This window comes from Mytilus galloprovincialis, chromosome 2 (assembly GCF_965363235.1).
Source record: "Mytilus galloprovincialis chromosome 2, xbMytGall1.hap1.1, whole genome shotgun sequence".
Classification (NCBI taxonomy): domain Eukaryota; kingdom Metazoa; phylum Mollusca; class Bivalvia; order Mytilida; family Mytilidae; genus Mytilus; species Mytilus galloprovincialis.
This window is the reverse complement of record NC_134839.1, coordinates 46,033,483-46,056,601: the sequence shown is the minus strand read 5'-3', so window position 1 is coordinate 46,056,601 and position 23,119 is coordinate 46,033,483. Positions and strand designations below refer to the sequence as shown.

General features: G+C 31.6%; 1 protein-coding gene across 1 annotated transcript in view; it reads left to right on the top strand.

Annotated features, from left to right (window-relative positions):
* The window catches only part of LOC143063686 (uncharacterized), a 138,280-nt gene that overhangs the window by 48,621 nt on the left and 66,540 nt on the right, over positions 1 to 23,119 (top strand). Inside the window, exons 22-33 of the mRNA XM_076236002.1 lie at positions 364 to 653; positions 1,730 to 1,910; positions 2,567 to 2,682; positions 4,241 to 4,335; positions 7,985 to 8,117; positions 14,199 to 14,316; positions 18,310 to 18,429; positions 18,830 to 18,891; positions 19,428 to 19,545; positions 21,195 to 21,282; positions 21,808 to 21,940; positions 22,759 to 22,840. Of these exons, the coding sequence (XP_076092117.1) occupies positions 364 to 653; positions 1,730 to 1,910; positions 2,567 to 2,682; positions 4,241 to 4,335; positions 7,985 to 8,117; positions 14,199 to 14,316; positions 18,310 to 18,429; positions 18,830 to 18,891; positions 19,428 to 19,545; positions 21,195 to 21,282; positions 21,808 to 21,940; positions 22,759 to 22,840 (1,536 nt within the window). The remainder of the gene's footprint in view (positions 1 to 363; positions 654 to 1,729; positions 1,911 to 2,566; positions 2,683 to 4,240; positions 4,336 to 7,984; positions 8,118 to 14,198; positions 14,317 to 18,309; positions 18,430 to 18,829; positions 18,892 to 19,427; positions 19,546 to 21,194; positions 21,283 to 21,807; positions 21,941 to 22,758; positions 22,841 to 23,119) is intronic.

Sequence of the window (23,119 nt, the reverse complement as noted above, 5' to 3'; positions counted from 1 at the left end):
ATTTCTTGGGTTGAGAATTATAAGGATTAAAAACGTTTTTTTTTTCTGAGGTTATTGAGAAAATATTCATGCAAGTTGTATATTTTTTTGCTTTTTCTTACAGGGATGATGATAAAATGTAACAGCCACACTCATTGCATGCTAATCTTTGCTTCAGCTTTTAGAAATTGCTGTATTCCTTCCTATGTAAAAATCTAAATTATTCATGCAAGCCATAGATTTGTTATCATCTTTTACATGCCCTATGACTGTTATATCTGTTAATTTGTTATCATTTCTTTTCAATTTTGTAGAGTTGGTCAGTTCTGCTTCAACAGAAAGAAAAATGATAAAAAATTCACCTATCAAATATTTCTTTTTTAGGACATAAGAAGTTATTTGAGGCCTTTAGCAGCATGTCCAAACATAGGCCAATATGAAAATAAACAAGCAGAGAAAAATGATTTGGAGCCTGAAGATGACCAGAAAATTGAACTAGTAGAAAATCCATTTGAAGAATTAGCAATGAATGCAGAAATATTGAATGAAGAAATAGAAGTACAATCTCATGAGAAAACTGTTGATTTTATACAATCAGAATTAGATCCTATTGCAAATAATGAGTTTGAAGTGCAGCATATTGCTGATGGAATTTTAGGAATTGTTCTGAAGGAGTAAGTCTATCTTAAGGATGTAAACTTCAAATGCTGTCCGCTTTATTGCATTATTGGCACCCCTCAGGGAAATACAGTTAAAATTTTTACCAAGCTACCACTAAAATCCAAATTTTTTTTTCAAAAACATTTCAAACATTTACTGGTTTTGTCTCACCTTATTTATCAACCATTTGGACTAAGTGCCACTGAAATGCCAGTTTTTGAAAATTTCCAAGTTTTTGTTTTATATTAGCTTGAAAACTATAACAGATCAAGAGAAGTTTTACACAGTCCAGTTCACTGCAACCCTTGTTTTTTTTTAGTCAAAATGTTGCTGAAATGAGTCATTTTTTCTGAAAAACAACATAATTTCCATTATGAAATCACTTTAAGAACACCAGTCAATTGTGTCATTAAAACTAGAAATGATTAAGAAATAATTCTTTCATGCCCTGCTCTCTGCTCATTTGGACATGGGTATGAATTATATTTGTCAGTATCTTAATACCAAGGTTTTAAATGTTTACAAATATAATGCCTACCCTTGTTAAAATGAGCATAGAGCATGGCATGATAGAATTATTTCGATTCTAATATTTTGAACTTTAATACTTCGAAGCGGACCTATAATCCAGGCTCAAAATGTTGCCATTTTGATTTGATGAATCTAAACCATTATAGAAAATCAAGATGTTAACAATAAAAAGAGAGCAGAAACATTTAAATTTAAATTTTATTTTATTTTATTTTATTTTATTTTATTTTATTTTATTTTATTTTATTTTAATTATTTTATTTTATTTTATTTTATTTTATTTTATTTTATTTTATTTTATTTTATTTTATTTTATTTTATTTTAAACTCACTTTAAAATGTTTTAATTATATTTCCTAGTGAGCAGCACCAACAAAAATTTTGATCTCTGGCATTGTCACAATTAAAATTATCTGAGGTTGCAATTTCAATTGTGACGTCAATCACATGCAGCTTATATTTTATAGGAATAAAAACATGGCTTTGTATCAAAAGCTGAAGAAGAATGTCATTTATAGAAGTTTATATGTGCAATTTATATATTTTTGTTTTTCTTAAGAATTGACACTGGAGAAATGATAAGTGTATACCCAGGCAAAGCTACAGCCATCATAATGGATGAAAACTTGAAAGAAAGTGAAATTGCTCAAAATATTTCACGTCTTAGCTCTAATATGGAAGGTTACAAGTACAAGTTCTACCCAGGAGATAGTATGAAAATTAGAATTACTGACCCCTTTGTAAGTTTATTTTGATCTTTAAAAAAGGAATAACGTGAAACTCTGTTTTGGATGTTTGTAAAATTTATGATTAGTTGATTCTTAATTGCACATTTTTCATTGGCAACTTAATTTGATAGATAGTCAACTCAAGATTTAAATAAAATTGATTACTATCAACCATCTGTTGGTTCATAATGTGCTTATCAATTTATAACTAATCAGAACAAGCACAATTTTTTTATTGTAAAATTAAATTTCTGGATCATTACTAACAAATTATGTCATCATTACAGATTTAAGTTTTTTTGTCAATTAATTTTTTTTTTAGGTAGACCTGATAAAAACTTTGTTAATAAAATCCCTACCAGTTAGACATCCTACCAAAAAAAACACCATAGAGACGTATTTTTAAAATAACAAAGAAAAACAATGAATCCACTGTTTTCTCTGAAGCTGTGAATTTTATTTTGTGAGATCATTATTCTTCATTGAGATTGATATTCATGTATGTCACACAGCAAATGAGAAAAAGTTAAGTGCTTAAATTGTAAAAAAAAAAAGAAGGTTTAATGAACCAGGTTTATGAAAAGTACATATTTTGATTGCCAGAAATATGTTTATGAGTTATTCATTTGTATAACTGTTTTTCAAACATGTAATATTTTCTTTTTCAGAGGGCATTGCAAAGAGAGAAGTCTACTTCAGAAAATATATCACAGGAATCAAAAGTAGTCTATCATACTGCAATGTGCACAAAAGCAATGATCAGTCATGAAACTGGAATTCTCTGGTAAGACCTTTTTTGTCAAGCCTGCAAGAGTTTGTTGTTGAAGTGAGACATAGCAATCCTTCATACTGCCATTAGTGAGGGATAGCAAGACCTCTTTCGGGACGTCCGGATCAGATTTTTTAAGCTCTGGAATTCAGGATCTGGGAATTCTTTTTTCAAATTTTGGGATGTCAGGATTTAAATTTCTTTAAATTTGAGACCTCTTGATTTCATGTTTTTAAGCCAGGGATTTCAGAATCAGGTCCCCTCCTACCCCTTATTTGTGTCTTCAACATTTAGGTTCAGTATGAGGTTCAAGATTTTTCAGACATTTTAAATTACTTTGTCAAACCTTCTTGATATTTTATGCTGCATTTGAGGGCACAAAGTGTTACACTTGTCCTTCTGTTACACACCTACTACGTGAAGATGATGTCATAACTTTGTTGATAGTTTTAACAGATTCAGTTAAAAGTTGTGACCGCAGCTTTAAAGAAACTTATAAGTTAAGTTATTATGTTGTTTTATTTCTCTAACATATTTTCCCTTGTAACTTATTCTTAACATCAGCTGTCAATTTTGTTCAGATAAATTCCTTGATTTTTATTATACTGTGCAACACCTGTAACCATCACCAGAGGCTCATTTCACAATATATCTTAAGAATGAAATTAATCATTCATTATTTTGAAATGTTTATGACTTACAAATATTTTTTGCCCCGGTTGTGGCAGAGGCGGCATTTAGTTTAACTCTTTATCTGTCCATCAAAACATATGTATGTACCTTTCAAAATCAGTTTCCATTATTCTGATCTAAAGCTTGCTTCAACCAAATGATAGGAATCTGAACACAATGCTTATTGCCACACAACAAAGATCAAGTTTTAATTTGGCTGCCATAACTTTCTCTGTTCTAGATTTGTGTTAATTTCATAAATGGAAAAATTGCTTAATAATTTGCCATTTCCAAACTCTAACTCAAGTGTTTCTCAACCAAAAGTTATAAAACTCTAACACAATGCTAGTTATCTCCAAACACAGATCAAATTCAAATTTGGGTGGCATCACTCTCTCCTTTCAGTTATGTCAGTTTGTAAATTGAAAAAAATTAATAAATTTCCCTTACCTTTATAAGTTGGGACCTCTGTGTCCAATGGATACAACCTTCATTTGTTTCTCATAAGATTTCTCATGAAAATAGTTGCATATAGGTAAAAGCTAAAACATGAAAATAATGACTTGTGGTCTATAAGTGTTTCTATATAGGTAAAAGCTAAAACATGAAAATAATGACTTGTGGTCTATAAGTGTTTCTTGTTTCTAGATTAGACCATTGGTTCTCCTGTTTGAATGATTTTACCCTAGCATTTGTTGTGGCCCTTTATAGCTTGATGTTCTATTTTAGCCAAGACTCCTAGTTGAAGAATTTACCTTACCTACTGCATGACCTATAATTTACAAATTGTCACTTAGATGGAGAGTTGTCAAATTGGCACTCATACCACATCTTCTTATATCATTATATTAACAGGTTTATAAAAAATTTCACATTACATGTCTTTTCATGTTCTTTACAGCTACCATGCACCATTGTCTCAAGAGAGATCATCTCATAAAGCTTATGTTATTGGTTCCAGGCCTTTCTCAGAGAACTTCAAGTCATTTAGTATAAGTAAGTTTTTACTCTTTTTAGATTTTTTTTCTTCATTAACCATCAATAATTTTTTTAATATTTATAAGGGGTATAGATTGTCAAGTATCACTATAGAAATAAGGAAATGTGGTATAATTGCCAATGAGACAATTATCCATCATGGCTCAAATGAAGCCTGTGAATTATGAGGACCAGGAACCCTGCATTTAACATGTAAATTCTGTCGACAGTCAACAGTCTTTGCTGTTGTTAACCTTTACAAGAATCATTTCCCCCTGAAGACAAATAGACTATTGATGAATATGCATACAGACCAAGGTGAGTAACACAGGCTGTTTAGAGCCCCTAGTTATGACATCTGCCCTATATTGTCCTTCACTGTGAAATCTGTCCTATATGGCCCGAGTACACAGATATTTTGTAGTGCAGTTCTTTTGGAAAATATATATAAATTACAAAAAATGCAGATGCTTTATCTTTAGGACACATTATATTAAAATTATAGAAATATCTTATCAGCTGTAACTCAAAATATGGACAATTCTATATTAAGAGTGTGTAATTCTCTTTGAAAGCTTCAGACATACAATTTGTTTTACCTATTTCAACCAGACCAAATCATTACTTTACCTAAAAATTCATCACCCACAGTATATTTAACATGTAGTTTCATCCCCTTACTGAATATTACATGCATGAAATATAAAGAAAAGTAGGAAAAAAATCTGCAAATTATACACAGTCCACACTAGGGACTATTATTATAGACAATGAAAATCAAAGGCTGATAACTGTGTCATCAGACCATATCTTCCTTGGCTGTGACATCTGAGCTATAGCTGACTATGACATAGATCTCAGCTTTACTGTTCCTTGACTATGAGGTCAAAAATAAAATATTGTTTGTTTCCCCTCCTCCGACCTACCTGGTAAAATTGCCATTCTTGTCCCAAATTTTTTTTGTTGCTATGTTGGTTTTTGGTGATATCTTTCTGATGCTGTAGTAAAAAGCGTTGTTTTTTGTCATACCTTTCCAATGCTGTAGTCAACAAGCCTTTTAAATCAAGGCATTTTTGTCGAGCCTGCAACTTTTGTTGCAGAAAGCTCGACATAGGGTTAGTGATCCGGCGGCGGCGTTAGCTAACTTCTTAAAAGCTTTATATTTTAGAAGGTGGAAGACCTGGATGCTTCATACTTTGCATATAGATGCCTCATGTTACGAAGTTTCCGTCAGTCACATGTCCAATGTCCTTGACCTCATTTTCATGGTTCAGTGACCACTGAAAAAAAAGTTCAGATTTTTTGTAATGTTGAATTCTCTCTTATTATAAGTAATAGGATAACTATATTTGATATGTGCGTACCTTGCAAGGTCCTCATGTCTGTCAGACAGTTTTCACTTGACCTCGACCTAATTTCATGGATCAGTGAACAAGGTTAAGTTTTGGTGTTCAAGTCCATATCTCAGATACTATAAGCAATAGGGCTAGTATATTCGGTGTATGGAAGGACTGTAAGGTTTACATGTCCAACTGGCAGGTGTCATTTGACCTTGACCTCATTTTCATGGTTCAGTGGTTACAGTTAAATTTTTGTGTTTTGGTCTGTTTTTCTCATACTATATGCAATAGGTCTACTATATTTGTTGTATGGAATGATTGTAAGGTGTACATGTCTAGCAGGCAGATGTCATGTGACCTTGACCTCATTTTCATGGTTCAGTGGTCAAAGTTAAGTTTTTGAGTTTTGGTCTTTTTATCTAATTCTATAAGCCATAGGTCAACTATATTTGGTGTATGGAAATATTTTATGATCTTTATGTCAGTCGCGCAGGTTTTATTTGACGGTGACCTCATTTTCACGGATGATTGCACAGTGTTAAGTTTTTGTGTTTTGGTCTATTTTTCTTAAACTACAAGTAATAGGTCAACTATATATGTTGTAGAGAAGCATTGTTAGCTGTACATGTCTGCCTGTCATGGTTCATCTGACCGTGACCTCATTTTCAAGGTTCATTGGTCTTTGTTTAGTTATCTTGGTTAATGTTCTGTTTGTGTGATAGTTGTAATAAAGCTTAGCTTTATACTTAGGACTATCAACATAATATCAATGATTAGTAAAGAAGGCGAGACATTTCAGCGTGTGCATTCTTGTTGCATTGAAGCGTCTATATGATACGGAATCAAGGAAAACAAACATATGCATTGCCACACGATTTGTGTTATGTGCAAGGGTGATATTTGAAAATAAAAAATCTGAAGAATCTTTCAACCCACTGAATGCACCTTGATTGGCTTTGTCTTTTGCCTCTGTTCCTGTTTAAGGGATAAAATCTTTGAGTAAAAATGGTCTGAATCGTGCTTTGAAATCAATCTACTTTGTCTTCAATTCGAACAGGTTGGGCACAAGTCAGAAAATGTTGATTATGTGAATTCCCTGATTTCTGGTGTAAACAAGACCAGTTTAAATGTGTTTTTATTTTTCAATTTATGGCATGAAATTTACAAAAGGGCACGTTTTACGTTATAACTGCATCAGTTGAATTTGTAAATACTCAAAGTATTCTAGGAACAACAAAACATGAATAAGTGAAGCCTTGTTTTTTCTAGAACTTGAAAAAACATACAAATCTTTTGTTTAGGAATTAATTGACCAAGCTGCATGATCCAGGTGTAACTGAACATAACTGAATTATGTTCACTTCTATTGAAAATATTTATTCATTGAATTTTAATTCCCAAGGCATTAACATATCTTTTTGTCATCTCATAATTGATGATCAAGGTATGAATCGGTGAACACAGGAATTGTTTTGTTGTGAGTTATGCATCAAATTAGACTTGAAATAAGCTTGATTTTTAACTAATTAAATACTTGCTTTCATTAAGCATTGTTATCACATGAAGAATGTGTGCTTTTGTAGATTTCATACCATAAAATAAATAGGAAAAAAAGGAGGTCCCTGTATACAGTTTTTAACACCAGAAAACTGGGATGTACACTGAAATCAGGGAATACCCCACTTTTCTTGACTTATCTTACCTGTTGAATTTTGTAAAAATTCAATATAGAAAAAATTATATCAAGAAATAAAATAAAATAATTTGCCTACCTACTTACCCATACCCTGATAACCTCAGTCGGGGAGGGGAAACAAAGACATTTTTAATGTTGGCCTGACATAGATATGAGCCATACTGTTTCTCGACTATGACATAGATCTCAGCTTTATTGTTCCTTGACTATGACATAGATCTGAGTTAAACTGTTCCTTGACTATGACATAGGTCTGAGCTATACTGTTCCTTGACTATGACATAGATCTGAGCTATACTGTTTCTTGACTATGACATAGATCTGCACTATACTGTTCCTTTACTATGACATAGATCTGAGCTATACTGTTCATTGACTATGACATAGGTCTGAGCTATATTGTTCCTTGATTATGACATAGATCTGCACTATACTGTTTCTTTACTATGACATAGATCTGAGCTATACTGTCCCTTGACTATAATATCTGCCTTATAATAATCCTTGACAGCAAATTCTGCTCTATGCTGCTCCTTTACTAAGGGGTCTCCCTTATAATGTTCTTTGACCTGAAATGATATTAGAGATAGTTTTGTACTGTAATTGTTTAAGATCACTGTTGTTCTTTCAGAAATCCTTGAAACAGGTGAACAGAAATACATTGGAATTGGAGTAAATTTTGACAGGTCATTTCAGCAGTCTGAAAGATCACGAGGGGAATTAAGGCAGGCTAATTTTATAAAGTACTATATCAACAAAGGAGGGTAGGTATTAAGATATTAATCCATCTATTATGAATTTTGAAAGGACTTTGCTCATGAAACTTGCCATTTAGATTCTATAATTTCAATCTTACAGTACAAACCCGAAACAAAAGTCAAAGTTTGTCTCAATTATTATTGGGGTATCTAATACTATTATTATGATTAATCTTATTTTACATGATTTCCAAAACCACAGTAGATACAGGTGAGCGACACAGGCGAGCGACACAGGCCCTTGAGAGCCTCTACTTTGTTGAGTTGCTGGCAGTCAACATTTCAGTTCTTGAACCAAATCTTTTGAAACCTAACAAAATCTTAAGCAAACTTTATAAAAAATCTTTTGTTTCAACCATCCAACTTTTCCCAGTTCTGATTTCCTTATTGCCTATAATATGAAGAAGACCAGCTATCTAGAAATAAGAAATTTTTGGATATAAGTAGTAGAAAGCTGTTTTATAATGCTTATATTCTGCCCATATTTTATTTTTGTTGTTCAATATATGGGGAAATTGCTATGAGGATGGATATAAAAAAAATTCTTAAAATGCAGAAAAGAGCTGCAAGGATTATACTTGATGCACCAATACTAACACCTAGTATACATTTATTTAAAGAGCTAAAATGGTTGAATTTCAAATCTAGAATTTCATATCATAAACTTATTCTTGTTCATAAAATTCTAAACGATAAAGCACCTGATTACTTAAAGGAACTCTGTTGTCCAATTGTTAACCTACATAGTAGAAATCTAAGGTCATCTGCAAATAATAATTTAACTGTTGTATGACTGAACACAAATTCAATGAAGAAATCTTTTGCATATAGCTCATCTATACTTTGGAATAAACTACCAAATGAAATAAAATGTTGTGAAAACCTGGACACTTTTAAACAAAAATGTGTCGATTTCTTGACTATAAATGATTTATAACAACTTACTCAAATATTCTAATGATTTGTATTTTATGTATATATATATATAAATCTCAGTAGCATGGGTTTTGAATCCTGGCGAGGGAAGAACAAAAAATTTGCGAAAGCAAATTTACAGATCTAACATTGGGTTGATGTTTAGACGAGTTGTATATATATATTTTGTTGGGTTGATATTTAGACGAGTTGTATATATATATATTTTCCCTCCGGTTTATATGATCCGTTCATCCTACATTGACTCTTAAAATTCAAGAGTCTATCTAAAAGTGAGGGTACTTTCTCTAAAAATGAGGGTACTTTTTATATGGCCTTCCAAATACCGTTTCGATCCCTAACATCACTGAAGAGACATTTATTGTCGAAATCCGGATCTGGTGTACTAAATAAATATTGACACCGTATGTTTGTGGCATAACATCGTGGCCACAAGTTAAAAAAAATTTTCTGTTTAGTATTAAATTTATATTAAGATCCATTTTGTTACATCTTGTGATCAATTTTATTTGGCAATCGCCAATGGCAGTCAGCAGGGTTAAAGAACATCAGTTGTACGACCTGTTAGTCAAATGCGTTTTGTTTAAATATACTTTTTCACTTTTTTGGTCTTTTGGAAAATGTTGTTTGTGCTGTTTTTAGACCCTTCTACAACGAAATTTGTTTTACATGCACATGTATAAAAATTGCAGTTTTTATCCAACGCAATCATAGGTTTGAACGTAGTTTTTAATTTAGACTCGTATATATATATATATATATATAGTTAAAAAGAATTTTCTGTTTAGTATTAAATTTATATTAAGATCCATTTTGTTACATCTTGTGATCAATTTTATTTGGCAATCGCCAATGGCAGTCAGCAGGGTTAAAGAACATCAGTTGTTCGACCTGTTAGTCAAATGCGTTTTGTTTAAATATACTTTTTCACTTTTTTGGTCTTTTGGAAAATGTTGTTTGTGCTGTTTTTAGACCCTTCTACAACGAAATTTGTTTTACATGCACACATATAAAAATTGCGGTTTTTATCCAACGCAATCATAGGTTTGAACGTAGTTTTCAATTTAGACTCGTTTATATATATATATATACAAGTCGTCTAAACATCAACCCAACAATGTTAGATCTGTCAAGCGGGACGGCTACAGTGGAGGCGATTTGGTGTCACAATATCTCAGTACCATGGGTTCGAATCCTGGCGAGGGAAGAACAAAAAATTTGCGAAAACAAATTTACAGATCTAACATTGTTGGGTTGATGTTTAGACGAGTTGTATATTCATAATGTACACAGCCATGTATCACCATCATTACTGGTGATCCTATGGATAAATCTGTTGTAGAGTTGTCACTGACTCAGATGTACTTTATAAATAAAATTAAATTTCAAAATGCTCTTAAAGTCCTTTTATTCTCTACAAATTTCTTCAACCGGTTTCACATCTTTGTGATAATCATGGATGAATGTAACTAACGGTAACGTAACGTCACGATAATAAGTCTGTAACAATGCATTAAAGGGACGTAACCCTTACAAAAGTAACGTCTTATATGTTTAGGCTTGGTTTGTATAAATAAAGGCAACAGTAGTATACCGCTGTTCAAAACTTTTGTACTTTTGTATAAACATATTTTCTTTATTACTGTAATCCTCATTTCTTCTGTGAATTGGTCGTCACATTGTTAAAACCTTTAAACGAGGAAATTTTAAAGGAACTAAAGGAACTAAACAAGAATATTATAAATTTAGCGGAAAAAGTTGATGGAATTCATTGTTATGTTAGAGAATTCAAGGAAGAAGAGGAAGAAAGATCTCAAACATTACAGGTCAGTCAAAATATAAATGACTTGTACAAAAAATTAGACACTGTTTTATTGAGACCTCAATCAGCGAATATTGAACAAAAATCAGACAATAATGATGATGGTCAACAGCGATCAACTTATCTAATCAAGAGCCGTTTAGGCCATTTTTGGAATAAGAACCTTACTTTACGAAAATTTGCTTTTTGGAATATGCTAAAAAACAGAAATAAAGCCGACATATACGAAAATTGGATAACATGTACACCAATCATTCTTCCAAGAAAACTTTAGGTTAAAGAAATCCCTGATGAACCCGAACAGCAAAGGTGTCTGCGAGAAAAAATGTCAATGGACAAAATCTGCACGGAGATTGAATTACTCTGATTAAGAGCTGATTCAAATGAACAGAAAGTTAAATTTATCGATGAAGAAATTGAACAAGAAATTTCTAAAAAAGTGGAGGGATTTTTACGTGATAATACAATTAAACTCTGGAAAGAAGAATGTGAAAATGAAGAAATTTCATCCCTTCAACGTTGGGAGAAGAGTAACAATTGGTTTCATCATTACGAAACCGAATTTAAACAAGAATATAATTCAGAAAACCCTTTTTTCAAGAAAATTGAAAATAAATCATATGCCCAAGCAGCTAGACAAGCGCCGAATAGAAAGACTAACAAATAGTCAAAATATCAAAAGAAATATGTTAATGTAGAAAAAGTAAGACCAGAAAATACATACAATAACAGAAACCGTAATTCGTCAACTTCTAGACGAAACAATTTCCAAAACCAGCAAAATCAGCGAAACAGATTTATGCAGGGAAATAGAAACCACAGCCCAACGAACAATTTTAGACAGAACCACCAACAACGTTCACAAAGATATGAACAAAGTAATAGTAATTATAAAAGAAAGGACGAAAGTACAGAGAGTCAAAATAATAACAGGAATCAATATCAAAGAAACCGAAATTCAAGAGAACGTTTTTTAGAACCAGGCGAGAGAAACCGTGACACTCGGTGGAACCGTCAAAATGTGAGATAACAAGAATAATTAATCTATCTAACTTAACATTATCAGCACCAGAGATTCAAATACTTTCAAAGGGACTAAAATTTACCCCGACTCCACAAACATCAAATTATAATGAGGTTAAAGATGACATTTCAAATTTCTTTCAAAAATTATGTTTAACAGAAGAATTATTTGATAAAGAGAACCCAGACGAATCTATTGTCCAGAATAAAAGTACCTATAAATCATCAAAGGGTAAAACAAAGCATTAGATACATTTTGTGATCATATAACAAATTTTCCCTTTAACAAAATACAAAGTCCGAAATGCCGACCCAATACAAGTCGTCAGGAATGGGAAACAATATACAAATTAAAAAATAACAAAGATATAATAATCAAAGAAGCAGACAAAGGAAGTGCTGTTGTAGTTATGGATCTTAATTACTATATAAATATAGCCAATAACTTATTACAGGACAATACTTATTATGAAAAAGTAAACAACTACAATCAGTCAAAAATAAAAAGCAAATTAATAGCCTGTATCCACTTACTAAGAAAAGGATTAACCGACAAAGAATGCGATTACCTAACAAATATTAAATGTAAAAGCAGTAATTTTTACGGACTTCCAAAAATTCACAAAAGTAATGTTATTAGGGAATCTTGTAAAAATTCAAAGTCAGAATGTGTGAATATACCACATCCTAACGATCTGAAATTGAGACCAATTGTAGCAGGTCCTTCTTGTGAAACACATAGACTAAGTAATTTTCTAGATATTCTTTTGAAACCAATACTTAAACATATACCAAGCTTTGTTCGAGATGACTTAGATATGTTGAACCATCTTCCCAGAACAGTTTGCAAAGACAGCATTATGGTTTCTTTTGATGTAGTTAACCTGTATACTACCATACCACATGAATATGGATTAACAGCTATTGAATTTTGGCTTGAAAAATTTCCATCCGAAGTACCTGATCGGATAGAGAAGAAATTCATTATTGAAGGAATTAAATTTATTCTTCAAAATAACTACTTCAATTTCAACGGGGAATCTTACAGACAGATATCTGGTACAGCCATGGGAACAAAAGTTGCCCCAACCTATGCAAATTTAGTAATGGCGTATCTGGAGACTCAAATGTACGAACGATCCAAATTACAGTTCGGTTCCCAATTCCACAAATATATTTTAGATAATTGAAAACGTTACTTAGATGACTGTTTTATATTGTGGACTTCTAGTTTAGAAAAATTATATGAATTTAGAAATTTAATCAATGCTATCAACAAAAGTATTCAGTTCACTATGGAATTTAGCGATAAACTATTACCATTTCTAGATATCTTGATAACAAAAAAAGATACAGAAATTGAAACCGATATTTACTTTAAACCGACAGACTCTAAACAATACTTACTTTTCAATTCTTGTCACCCAAAACACACAAGAACAAACATACCGTTCAATTTGGCGAGAAGAATATGTACTATTGTCTCCAGTATTGAATTGAGAAATAAAAGACTTGAAGAACTTAACAAACCCAGGATAGTTTAAGAAAGTTATTAAGATTTTGAAAACTTTAACCACAGAGTAAATGTAATGTTTCCCCGTAGAAAAACTAAGTCCATTTACAGTGACTTGACTGTTAGTGTTGCTATCTGAATTTTGCAACTCATTCCAAAATTTGACCAGATTACAATTTGTTTTATAAAACCAAACTGTTCAACTGGTCAGAAATTTGAACAAACTGCTGTAGAAAATCACAGTCAAGTCGTGAAAGTGCAAGGTGATAAAATAAAAACATACTAATAGACTTTAACTCCACATTACTGTTGATGTGAAAATTTAGTCTATCAGTTTGTATAGATATATTATAGTCATTTTCATCATCATGTTAAAGGTGAAATGTAATTTTGAATTGCTATAAAAATGTCCAAACTAAGCTAGATTTATTTCTTAGACTGGTTTTGTTTATCAAATTGACAGGTAATCACAGAGTTTATAATGTAATTACCTTTAAAAGTGTTTGAATATAACAGATAATAGTTGCACTCATTTAATTTATCATAAAATCATTTTGCATTTTACTATTCAATGTCCGTCTGCAGAGAAGTAATAAAAAATAGCAGGTCAAAAAAGCCTGATAGTGCCTATCAGAATACAGAAAAAAGGTGTGCTGTGAATTGGTTGTGAAGCAGTGATAGTTCATTGTTCAAACATCAAGATAATGTAATTATGTGATAAATGTTAACTACATCATTGAAAAGAAATTGTTTAAATGCATTATTTACATAGATTTTCTTGAAACTATTGTAGGATATATAATACAGGAAGAGCTATAGTGCAGAAAGATGGCAGTAATATTGGTGATGTTATAACTGTTAATTGTGATGTCACAACAAACAAGCTGAGGTTCCTCAGGAATGATGTTGTGGTATAGATATATTATTCTTTTATGGATTCAGATGTCCATTATCTTTGTATACTGTGAATTCATTTATTTTTGTAGGAACCAATTTTCATATATTGCCTAAAACTTGCCTTTTCGTAGATATGATATTTTGTGGTTTTGCATTAAACCTGATAGAAAACTTGCAATTAGTGAACATTTAAATTTGTGATTAACCTGCACCCAAGATATCCTTGAAAATTAGTATCCAATAAATGATAATGAATCCGTAGTAGTTCATTTGCCAATCCCTGATCATCCTGCTGGAATCACTTTATTTAAAAACAAAAAATAACTGAGATATTCACAAAATATTTTTCTGGTGTAGTTTTTGTCTCGCCTTGACAGAGTCAAAAAGGGAGACATAGGTATGCTGTTTCCAGCGTCGTCTGCAGCAACGTCAACAATGTATAATTTTGTTATTAGGTCTAGTTTTTGGTGAACCACAAGTGATAAGTCATTTGTGATTAAGTCAGTTTATGGGGACCACTAGTGGTAGGTCAATGATATTTGTAATGCAGTTGTATTATAAGCATTAGCATATCTCATTTCCATTGAGACTATTTGGCTCCACCCCCTTAGTCATGGTTTATTGACTTTGATTTTTTTTAAGTTCACATGTATTATTTTGTGATCAAGTCAGTGTTAATGATATTTGGTACGCAAATTTATTGGCATTTGCAAGAATTGTTTCCATGGAGATTATATGGGTCCACCGTGGACCTCATCATGGTTTATTGACTTTGAAACTTTTATCTTAATTTTATTTACCAGTTAATGTTTGTGTTAAGGTTTGTTTATAGAGAACGACTTATAATAGGTCAATGGTATTTGGTTTACATTGGCACATCTCAATTACAATTATTTTGAAAACTGCTATAGATAGAGAAAATCTAACAGGGCACAAATGTTAGAAATGTTCCTGTACAGCTGATTTGTTTTAAAAAGTACTGTGGGTTCATTTATTTTCCTGGAAAACTTGCATTTTTCGTGGATATTTAATTTCATGGTTTTGTGAAAGTCTGCATACAAGCCTATAGATAATTTGCCATTCTTTAAACATTTAATTTCTTGGTTCAATTTTACCCACGGCACAAAAACTTGACTTTCACGTGTCACGCTTACAAAAAAATCCCGCGTCACACTTATACCCCAATGAGACCCACATGAAATCCATGAAAATTGGTGTCCAACAGAATCCCAGATTTTTATATCAAGTGTATTTTATGTTTAATTTGTGAAAATTAATCTGGTTGTAAGTTTTTATACCATTTCAAATCAATTATTTTTATCAAAGTTAGAGGAAAACATTTATAAAGTCGGATATTTTTCTTGCTTTTGAACAGTTTTTGTCATAAAGACAATGAATAAACGTAAAACTATGCTTTAAACACATGCACATTGAAAATTGTAAATAAATCCTTATAGTGACATGTGAAGCCATTTAATCTGACCACATCATTTCGTAAAAATAATACAATCAACACCTTTAGTCGGTGTCTACCTCGAAATGAGAACACTCCCCTCGAATGCCTACATTTTATATGGTACCAATTCCTTGAATGCCAACAAAAATATTTCAATAGATGTTTATAAAATAACAATAGGTGTTTTTTTTTTAACTATTTAAATGTGTTTACAAGTAACTATTAAAAATCATTAGTAAACCTGATAAAATTGCAACATTTGAAAAAAATAGTACAATTTAGGGTTAAAATTATTATGAATTTTAAAAAAATCAACAAGTTAAAACATTTTTATTATTTTTGAAATAAAAAAATATTGTAATTTTGGGAATGGAAATGTATTTATTAACATAAGACATATAAGAAATACTAAAGAAATTTTACTTGATACAATTATTTCAAACGTCGAAAGCCAATACGGTGCACATATAAGCTGAGGATAGGCAAGTTGTGTCATTCACTTTTCAAGTATGACTAATGCACAGTTTAAGAATTGTCTTGGCAAAGAAAACTTGGTCTACAAGTTTAAATACAGAGTAAAGACTAAACTGAAAGACAGTTGCTACTGGAGATGTGTAAAGTCTGACTGCATACTCAATAGAATACCAGAGATCAACATAATCATCTGTCTGATCCAGTTTAACTCAATTTTGATCAAGTACTCTAAAGAATGAAACAAAGATGTCTCGTTGAAAGCACTCCAGTACCAACAATCTATGCAGACGAATTTTAGTCAAACTAAGCAACAGAGACTAGGACAATGACTTGGAAAGACTAGTCCAGAGTATGCCCACCTTTACAACCTGCAAGACATCACACTATACCCAGCACAGTCAACTGATACCTCAACTACCAATTTCAAGACAGGAGATTAACTTAGAGGGAAAATGGATTAGACGACAACAGGTTGATAACTTTCTGCTCATTGATGATGGAGACCAAGACCGTATTCTGATGTTCATTTTAAGAAAATCCATATTGTTCAAGCAGTAACAGCAAAAAAATATTTTCAACAGCTTGACAAATATCTATTATATAGATTTAGCTACCTGTAGTTGGGCGTATTGCATTTCCGCTAATTTTTCAAAGTCCCTATACTACGTTTCCGCAAATTTAAAGTATACGTTTCCCAAGTTTGTATTTATTATTTTTTCGGAAATATACCTGGTAAATTACAAATATTCATGATGTATATTAGATAAATTATTTATTTTATTGTTTTGATGAGGAAAAGGTTCTAATCATAAATCTACAATATATAAAACTGGTTCAGATTACCACCAACCATTTGGACATCACCTCCAGACCCTGAGGAATAGAGAACAACGAATAGTGCAGAGTCTTTTCATGCCCACCTGAACGAGCAGTTTTACGCTAGCCATCCTAACATTTTTGTTTTTTGTCGACATGTTATTGAAACTGCAAACAATATCTTAAATAAAGATGAGAACTCTAACTGTCAAAGCATTCGTTTGCAAATATGAAAAGGAGAAGATGGAATTTCTTCTTGAACAAAATACAAAACTTGTAAACAGCGAATGTACTATTGTGGACTTTGTACGACGTGTTGGCTACAAATATTCTGCAAGAACTGACCTATGAACTCATAGAGGGACTTTCTATACTAACTTAGTATAGAAAGTCCCTGACTCATATCAAGAAATATCTGATTAGTGCTGACTTTTAAAAATACGTGTTCATACATTTTTAATGATGAATTTTACTTGCATGTAAGATGACCTTTAACTTAATAGATATATTTTTTTTATTATGGCATTGATTCGAATCAACAGGTTAATTAATTATTTGTGGAAAATTAATAATTGATTTTTTCCTGAATAGTTACTATTTGCGAACATTTTTTTCTAGAAACGTCATCTTTTTTTTCCGGAAAAGTAATGCCAATTTTTGGAAAGGTAAAACGCCACTGTAGTTTACCTTTCTGTTTAATTAGTATGATTGTTTTGATAAGCATGCACTTTTGTTGTGATAACTATTGGCACCTATTCCTGGAATGCTTACATAATTTTACAGGTAAATTGTCAGTAGATCAAAGGATGTTGGCATTCAAGGAATAAACCCTTTAGTCCATTGTTTCCTACAGCTGATTATTGATTTTCTGTCAAAGTCGGATTGAAATCAAAGTGAATACCGAATATTGTCTGATCAGATAAAGTCAGAGAAACCAGAAAAAAGTAAACAATATGGATGAAATCGAATTGTTTAATCTCTTGTGCCAAATATTTCGCCATTAATGAATTTAGTCGCAACAATTTTATTTTTTGGCAAAATGTGAAATTGGCGACCGCCAGCAGACACCATGGTTCTGTAGTTCAGTAAGTAAGTGATCAAATACATTCTGGAATTCTGGAATATATTTTTTTTTCCAAAATCATCCACATACAATTATAACATCATTAACAATAAAATTGTAGATTATTAATTATTTTTTTTATTTGACAGTTTTACGAAGTAAAATTGTAGATTATTAATTATTTTTTTTATTTGAAAGTTTTACGAAGTTGCCGTTGAGATGCCAGAAGGAGGATATTATCCACAAATAAGTATGAACTCAGAAGGAGAATGTGTTCAGTTGATGGAAAAAAATCCCTGGATGCCTGATTTAGAAAGGGTATGAATAAAGATAATATCTTGTTTCCCAAGCCATATTGTTACCTTTGCGTGTTGTTTCCCTTCAGTGTTTCTATAACTAACTTTATGATGGCTGCAAATATTAATCTGATTTTTTAATTCTTTCAGAAACTATATAAGGAAATGTCATATAAAAGTGAACAAAATTTGCTATCACTTGTGGAAGAATATATAACTTAAATGGCTAACACTCTAAAATCACGATAAAATCAAGTCCTCATGAATTATTTCATAATTTTATTTTAGTCATGAAGAGCTTGAATTAAGCGATGACTAACTTCAAATGTCAATATGACTTAGTCCTGAAGTGTGAAAGAATAAACTCTCAAAACAAAGTAAAAGTCAAATAGAACTGATATAACTTTTTTTGTGTTCTTTAGGTGAGAGATTTGAAGAAACCTACAGCCTTTAATATCTACAAGTATGGTGATTTATGGATCAGGTAAGAAATTTGCTACATACTTGGAACTATTAACATGCAGCCTATGGAATTTTACTATTTATTATGCATATGAAGATCACATGTAAAAGAATATTTTATAGTAAAAAAACAAATGAAAAACTACTGAAAGCAGGCCAATTTTTATCCCCCACCCCCACCACTCCGCAGCAGAGGGGCAGTAAGTTTGACCCTTGTCTTTTTATATATCAAAATTGTTTTCCATTCAAACTTTAGTTTGCTTCAACCAAATCACCACAATACAGAGATCAAGTTTGGATGAGCATCACTACTATATGATATGCATGTATCATTCTTAAACTTTCTTGAAGTCTGTAGAGTAACTACTCTTCAAGGTTGAGCATATTATTACTGAGGGATAGAAATTGAACAAAGCAGGTAATTTAAATGACTTGAGTTACTAATTATTTTTTTTTGTCTTGAAATGTTATATGAAAGGTAGCAGATTATGGTACTTCCATTTTAGAAAAAGTTGATTCATAAGCAGCTATGAATAGTTGAATGTTTTTTTCTTCCAGTCCAGGGAAGACTTTGATGATGACCATGAAGAGAATAAAGAAACCAACAAAGACAGTAAGACAGTTACATGGATGGATAATTCTCCATAATCCAACTGATCAACTAGTTTTATATATGGTACCTACTTTTATTTCATCATATTATATCATCATATTCATTTTATTTAGACCCCTCTACAACAAAATTTGTTACATGCACATGTATAGAAATTGCGATTTTTATCCAACACAATCATTGGTTTGATCATTGTTTTCATTTAAGACTTGTTTATATTTAAGAAATAATTCATGGGGGCTTGAATATATCGTGATTTTACCACGGGTTGGCCCTTTATGACAAATATTTTACCCCTGAGCGATAGCGAGGGGTAAAATATCGGCATAAAGGGACAACCCGTGGTAAAATCTAGATATATTCAAGCCCCCATGAATTATTTCGATTCTGATAGGACACATACGGCAATTCTTTTGGATCGAAGCGCTCTAGGTGTAGGCAAATATTTGCCGTTCCCATAAATAAACGCACTAATAAACTAGCGTAAAAGAACGGAGCAAACTGCATTAGTGACATGCTTAAACTATTTAAAATAATGTATTTAGACAGTTTTGGATGAATTTGAATGATAATTTATTTATATGTCTTATATGATGTACAATAAAGGGCTTTTGCCACATTTTAGCATCATTTGTGTATTTCCTTGTGATGATTTTCGGATTCACAAGCATGTATTTTCCCGTAAAATGCTTACATTCTAACGTCATTGTTCTATGACGTCGGGTATCTCATTCATAAAAAAGCATATGACGTGGGAGTACAATCGGAACAGCACTGGCAATATATTCATATTTTACCACGGGTGTGTACTCAAAGCGTTTGAAGGACGTCATGTTAGAATTCAACATATACACACATTTGAGTATTTCTTTAAATCTAAGAGAATTGTATTGATTAAGAATTTATTTATGTGTGTGTGTGTGCGTGTGTAGGATATACATCTATGGGATACAACCTTTTGCGGCATGATTTAAAGGGTCTTACATTGATTTCTGGGATTGTTGAATATTTTAAGAAAGAACAAAATTTAAAACTCTTTATTTTTGTCATGCATATTTTTTTTTAAACAGATTTTCAAAATTGCTGAAGAGAGGCAAAAGATATCAAAGGGCTATTCATACTCGTAATTCGGAAACAAACTGGCAATGCCCTGACAAAAAATGTGAAATGAATACAAGGAATAGGGATGCTTATCCAGTAGTGGTCATGGCATCAGCTCTTTGCATAAAGATTTATATTTTAGAGGGTAGAAGATCTTTTATTTACTTTGTATCTTGTGTACAGATGCCTCATGTACAAAAGTTTCCATCTGAAAGAAGTCTTGTCTTTTGAAATCATTCTCTTGCTGCTGTAAAGAAATATACAGTTTTTTTTAGTCTCCCATCAAAGTGTTGGAGGTAAGACATAGGATCTTACATTACCTTTATCTGCTTTATCAACTATGTTGTTAAAGTTTTTCAGACATAAATAACTTTTCAAACCTTTCATGAATATTTCAAAACTTAGAAAGAAGCCTCCCCATGAAAGTTGAAATTTTTGATGTGACCCTGATATGAGAGTCCATATCATATAAGGATTGTGTCATTATTAGATGTTTATAAATGACATTGAGCTCATTTTCAAGGTTGCTTGATCACCATTAAGTGAAGTCAGAAATTAACCATGAAGACTTTTTAGCATATTGTTCAGTGTATCATTTATCTATTTGATAGATTCAGCCCAACAACTACATAAAAAAAGGAGAAGGATGTTTAAAACCAGGAGAATCCCTCCCGATTCCTGTTTCTCAACAGCTTCAAAGTAAGATCTTCATTATTATTCATGAGATACCAATTTTTGTGGGTAAAGTTAGACAAACTACAATTTAAAATGTTCGCATTGTACAAATATTGTATAGGCTTGTATGCAGATTTGGGCAAAACCACCAAGTCAAATATACACGAAAATACAATTGTTTCTCAATACAGGAAAATTGATATCCTGAAAAAAATACATGAATCCTTGGTACATGTATATTACTTTTAAATGTGTAAGTAATGCATATTTGTTTTTTTACTTCGTGTAATGAAGTTATAGTTATTGCAGGTCTTTTTGAAGTGTGTATGTAGACTGGCAATATCTCTGTATCTTGGATTTTTTTTCTATCATCATATACTTGAAGAATATATACTATGCCTGCATTCTGGCAAACTTGCACAGATTCTTCTAAGGGCATAAACATGGGCTGTTTATATCATTATATTATTTATGTTTGTTTACTTTTATTAAATTGAGAGATTTAGGATCACAATTGCCATTTAGCTTAAATAATCTTATTTTTTTTAGATCATGGACTATCTCCATTAGAAACTGGAATAAAGATTGTATGGCTAAAAGTAGCTGAGAACAAACCTTACTCGACAGAAGATGTAATACAAATGTTTGAGAAAGCCAATAAAGCTGATATTGGTCAACATAGGTATATTGTTTAAGGAATGACTGTAATATTTTTTCTGTCTATGAAGAAATAACATAAAAAATGTGGTGCACACCGAATAACCTGTGAAGAAATAACATAAAAAATGTGGTGCACACTGAATAACCTGTGTAGCGGATTATTTAAAGTGTGCAACACATTTTTTATGTTATTTCGAATAGGCAGAAAAAAATATTACAGTCATTTCTTATAATTTAATACTTAAATCCATTTTAAACTAGAGTAATCATGAAAAAACATTGCTGACGTAACAGTCCCATGACAATTTTATGTCTATGGGCTGATAAACAAAACAACATCAGCCAATCAGAAGACGTGTTACATCCAAAATTGAATTATATAACTATAGTCCAAGGGTAATGGAAATAAAATGTGATATAATCTAAGAATTTGAAATTCAATGTTAGACAGAAGCCTGACCACATAGGATTAACATTTTAGAAAGTCAATCATTTCTTCAAGAGACATTTAAATCTCCGCCATAACAATTATCAGAAAGGGACACTTGCCATATTCCTTAATTTATAGCTTAACATATTTTGAAATGATTTTAGAAAGAAAATAATAATCAACAACTATTTATAAATACAGGTACTACTGAATTTGGACTTTATATGTAGGTTTTCACTCCAAAATTCAAAATTCTAGGCCCTTGGTGCAGACCTGGCAGTGGTGCAGTTTATACTTATAGTGAAAGAGATTAGGGAAAAAGTCCCCATTTGGATGTTTTTTTGTTACTGTCCATTCAGTATCTTTAGGCTCTCTTTTGTAATGTTTTGATAAATGCTTATTCATTATAGGTTGAATTGTGTAGGTGAGTCCAATTACTCTGCAGATACAGAAACCTTACCACTCTTCAATGAATTTCAAAATCCTCTAGAGGTAGGTTTTAGACTAATGTTTTTCTTCCTTAGGAATAGATTACCTGAGCTGTATTTAGCAAACCTTTTAGAAATTTGTGATTATTCCACTTTTTGGCCTTAATCAGAGTTCTCACAAAGGCAAGTCTATATCTGTCTGGACCTCGTCATTTTGAATACTAGTAGGGCTGTACATGTATCAAGATTTAAAAATGCTTGATCAACTGATCACATATTATCATTTAATATTAAAAGGTTCAAAAGAATCTAATTATGGTGTCATTTCCATGTCTTATTTTAA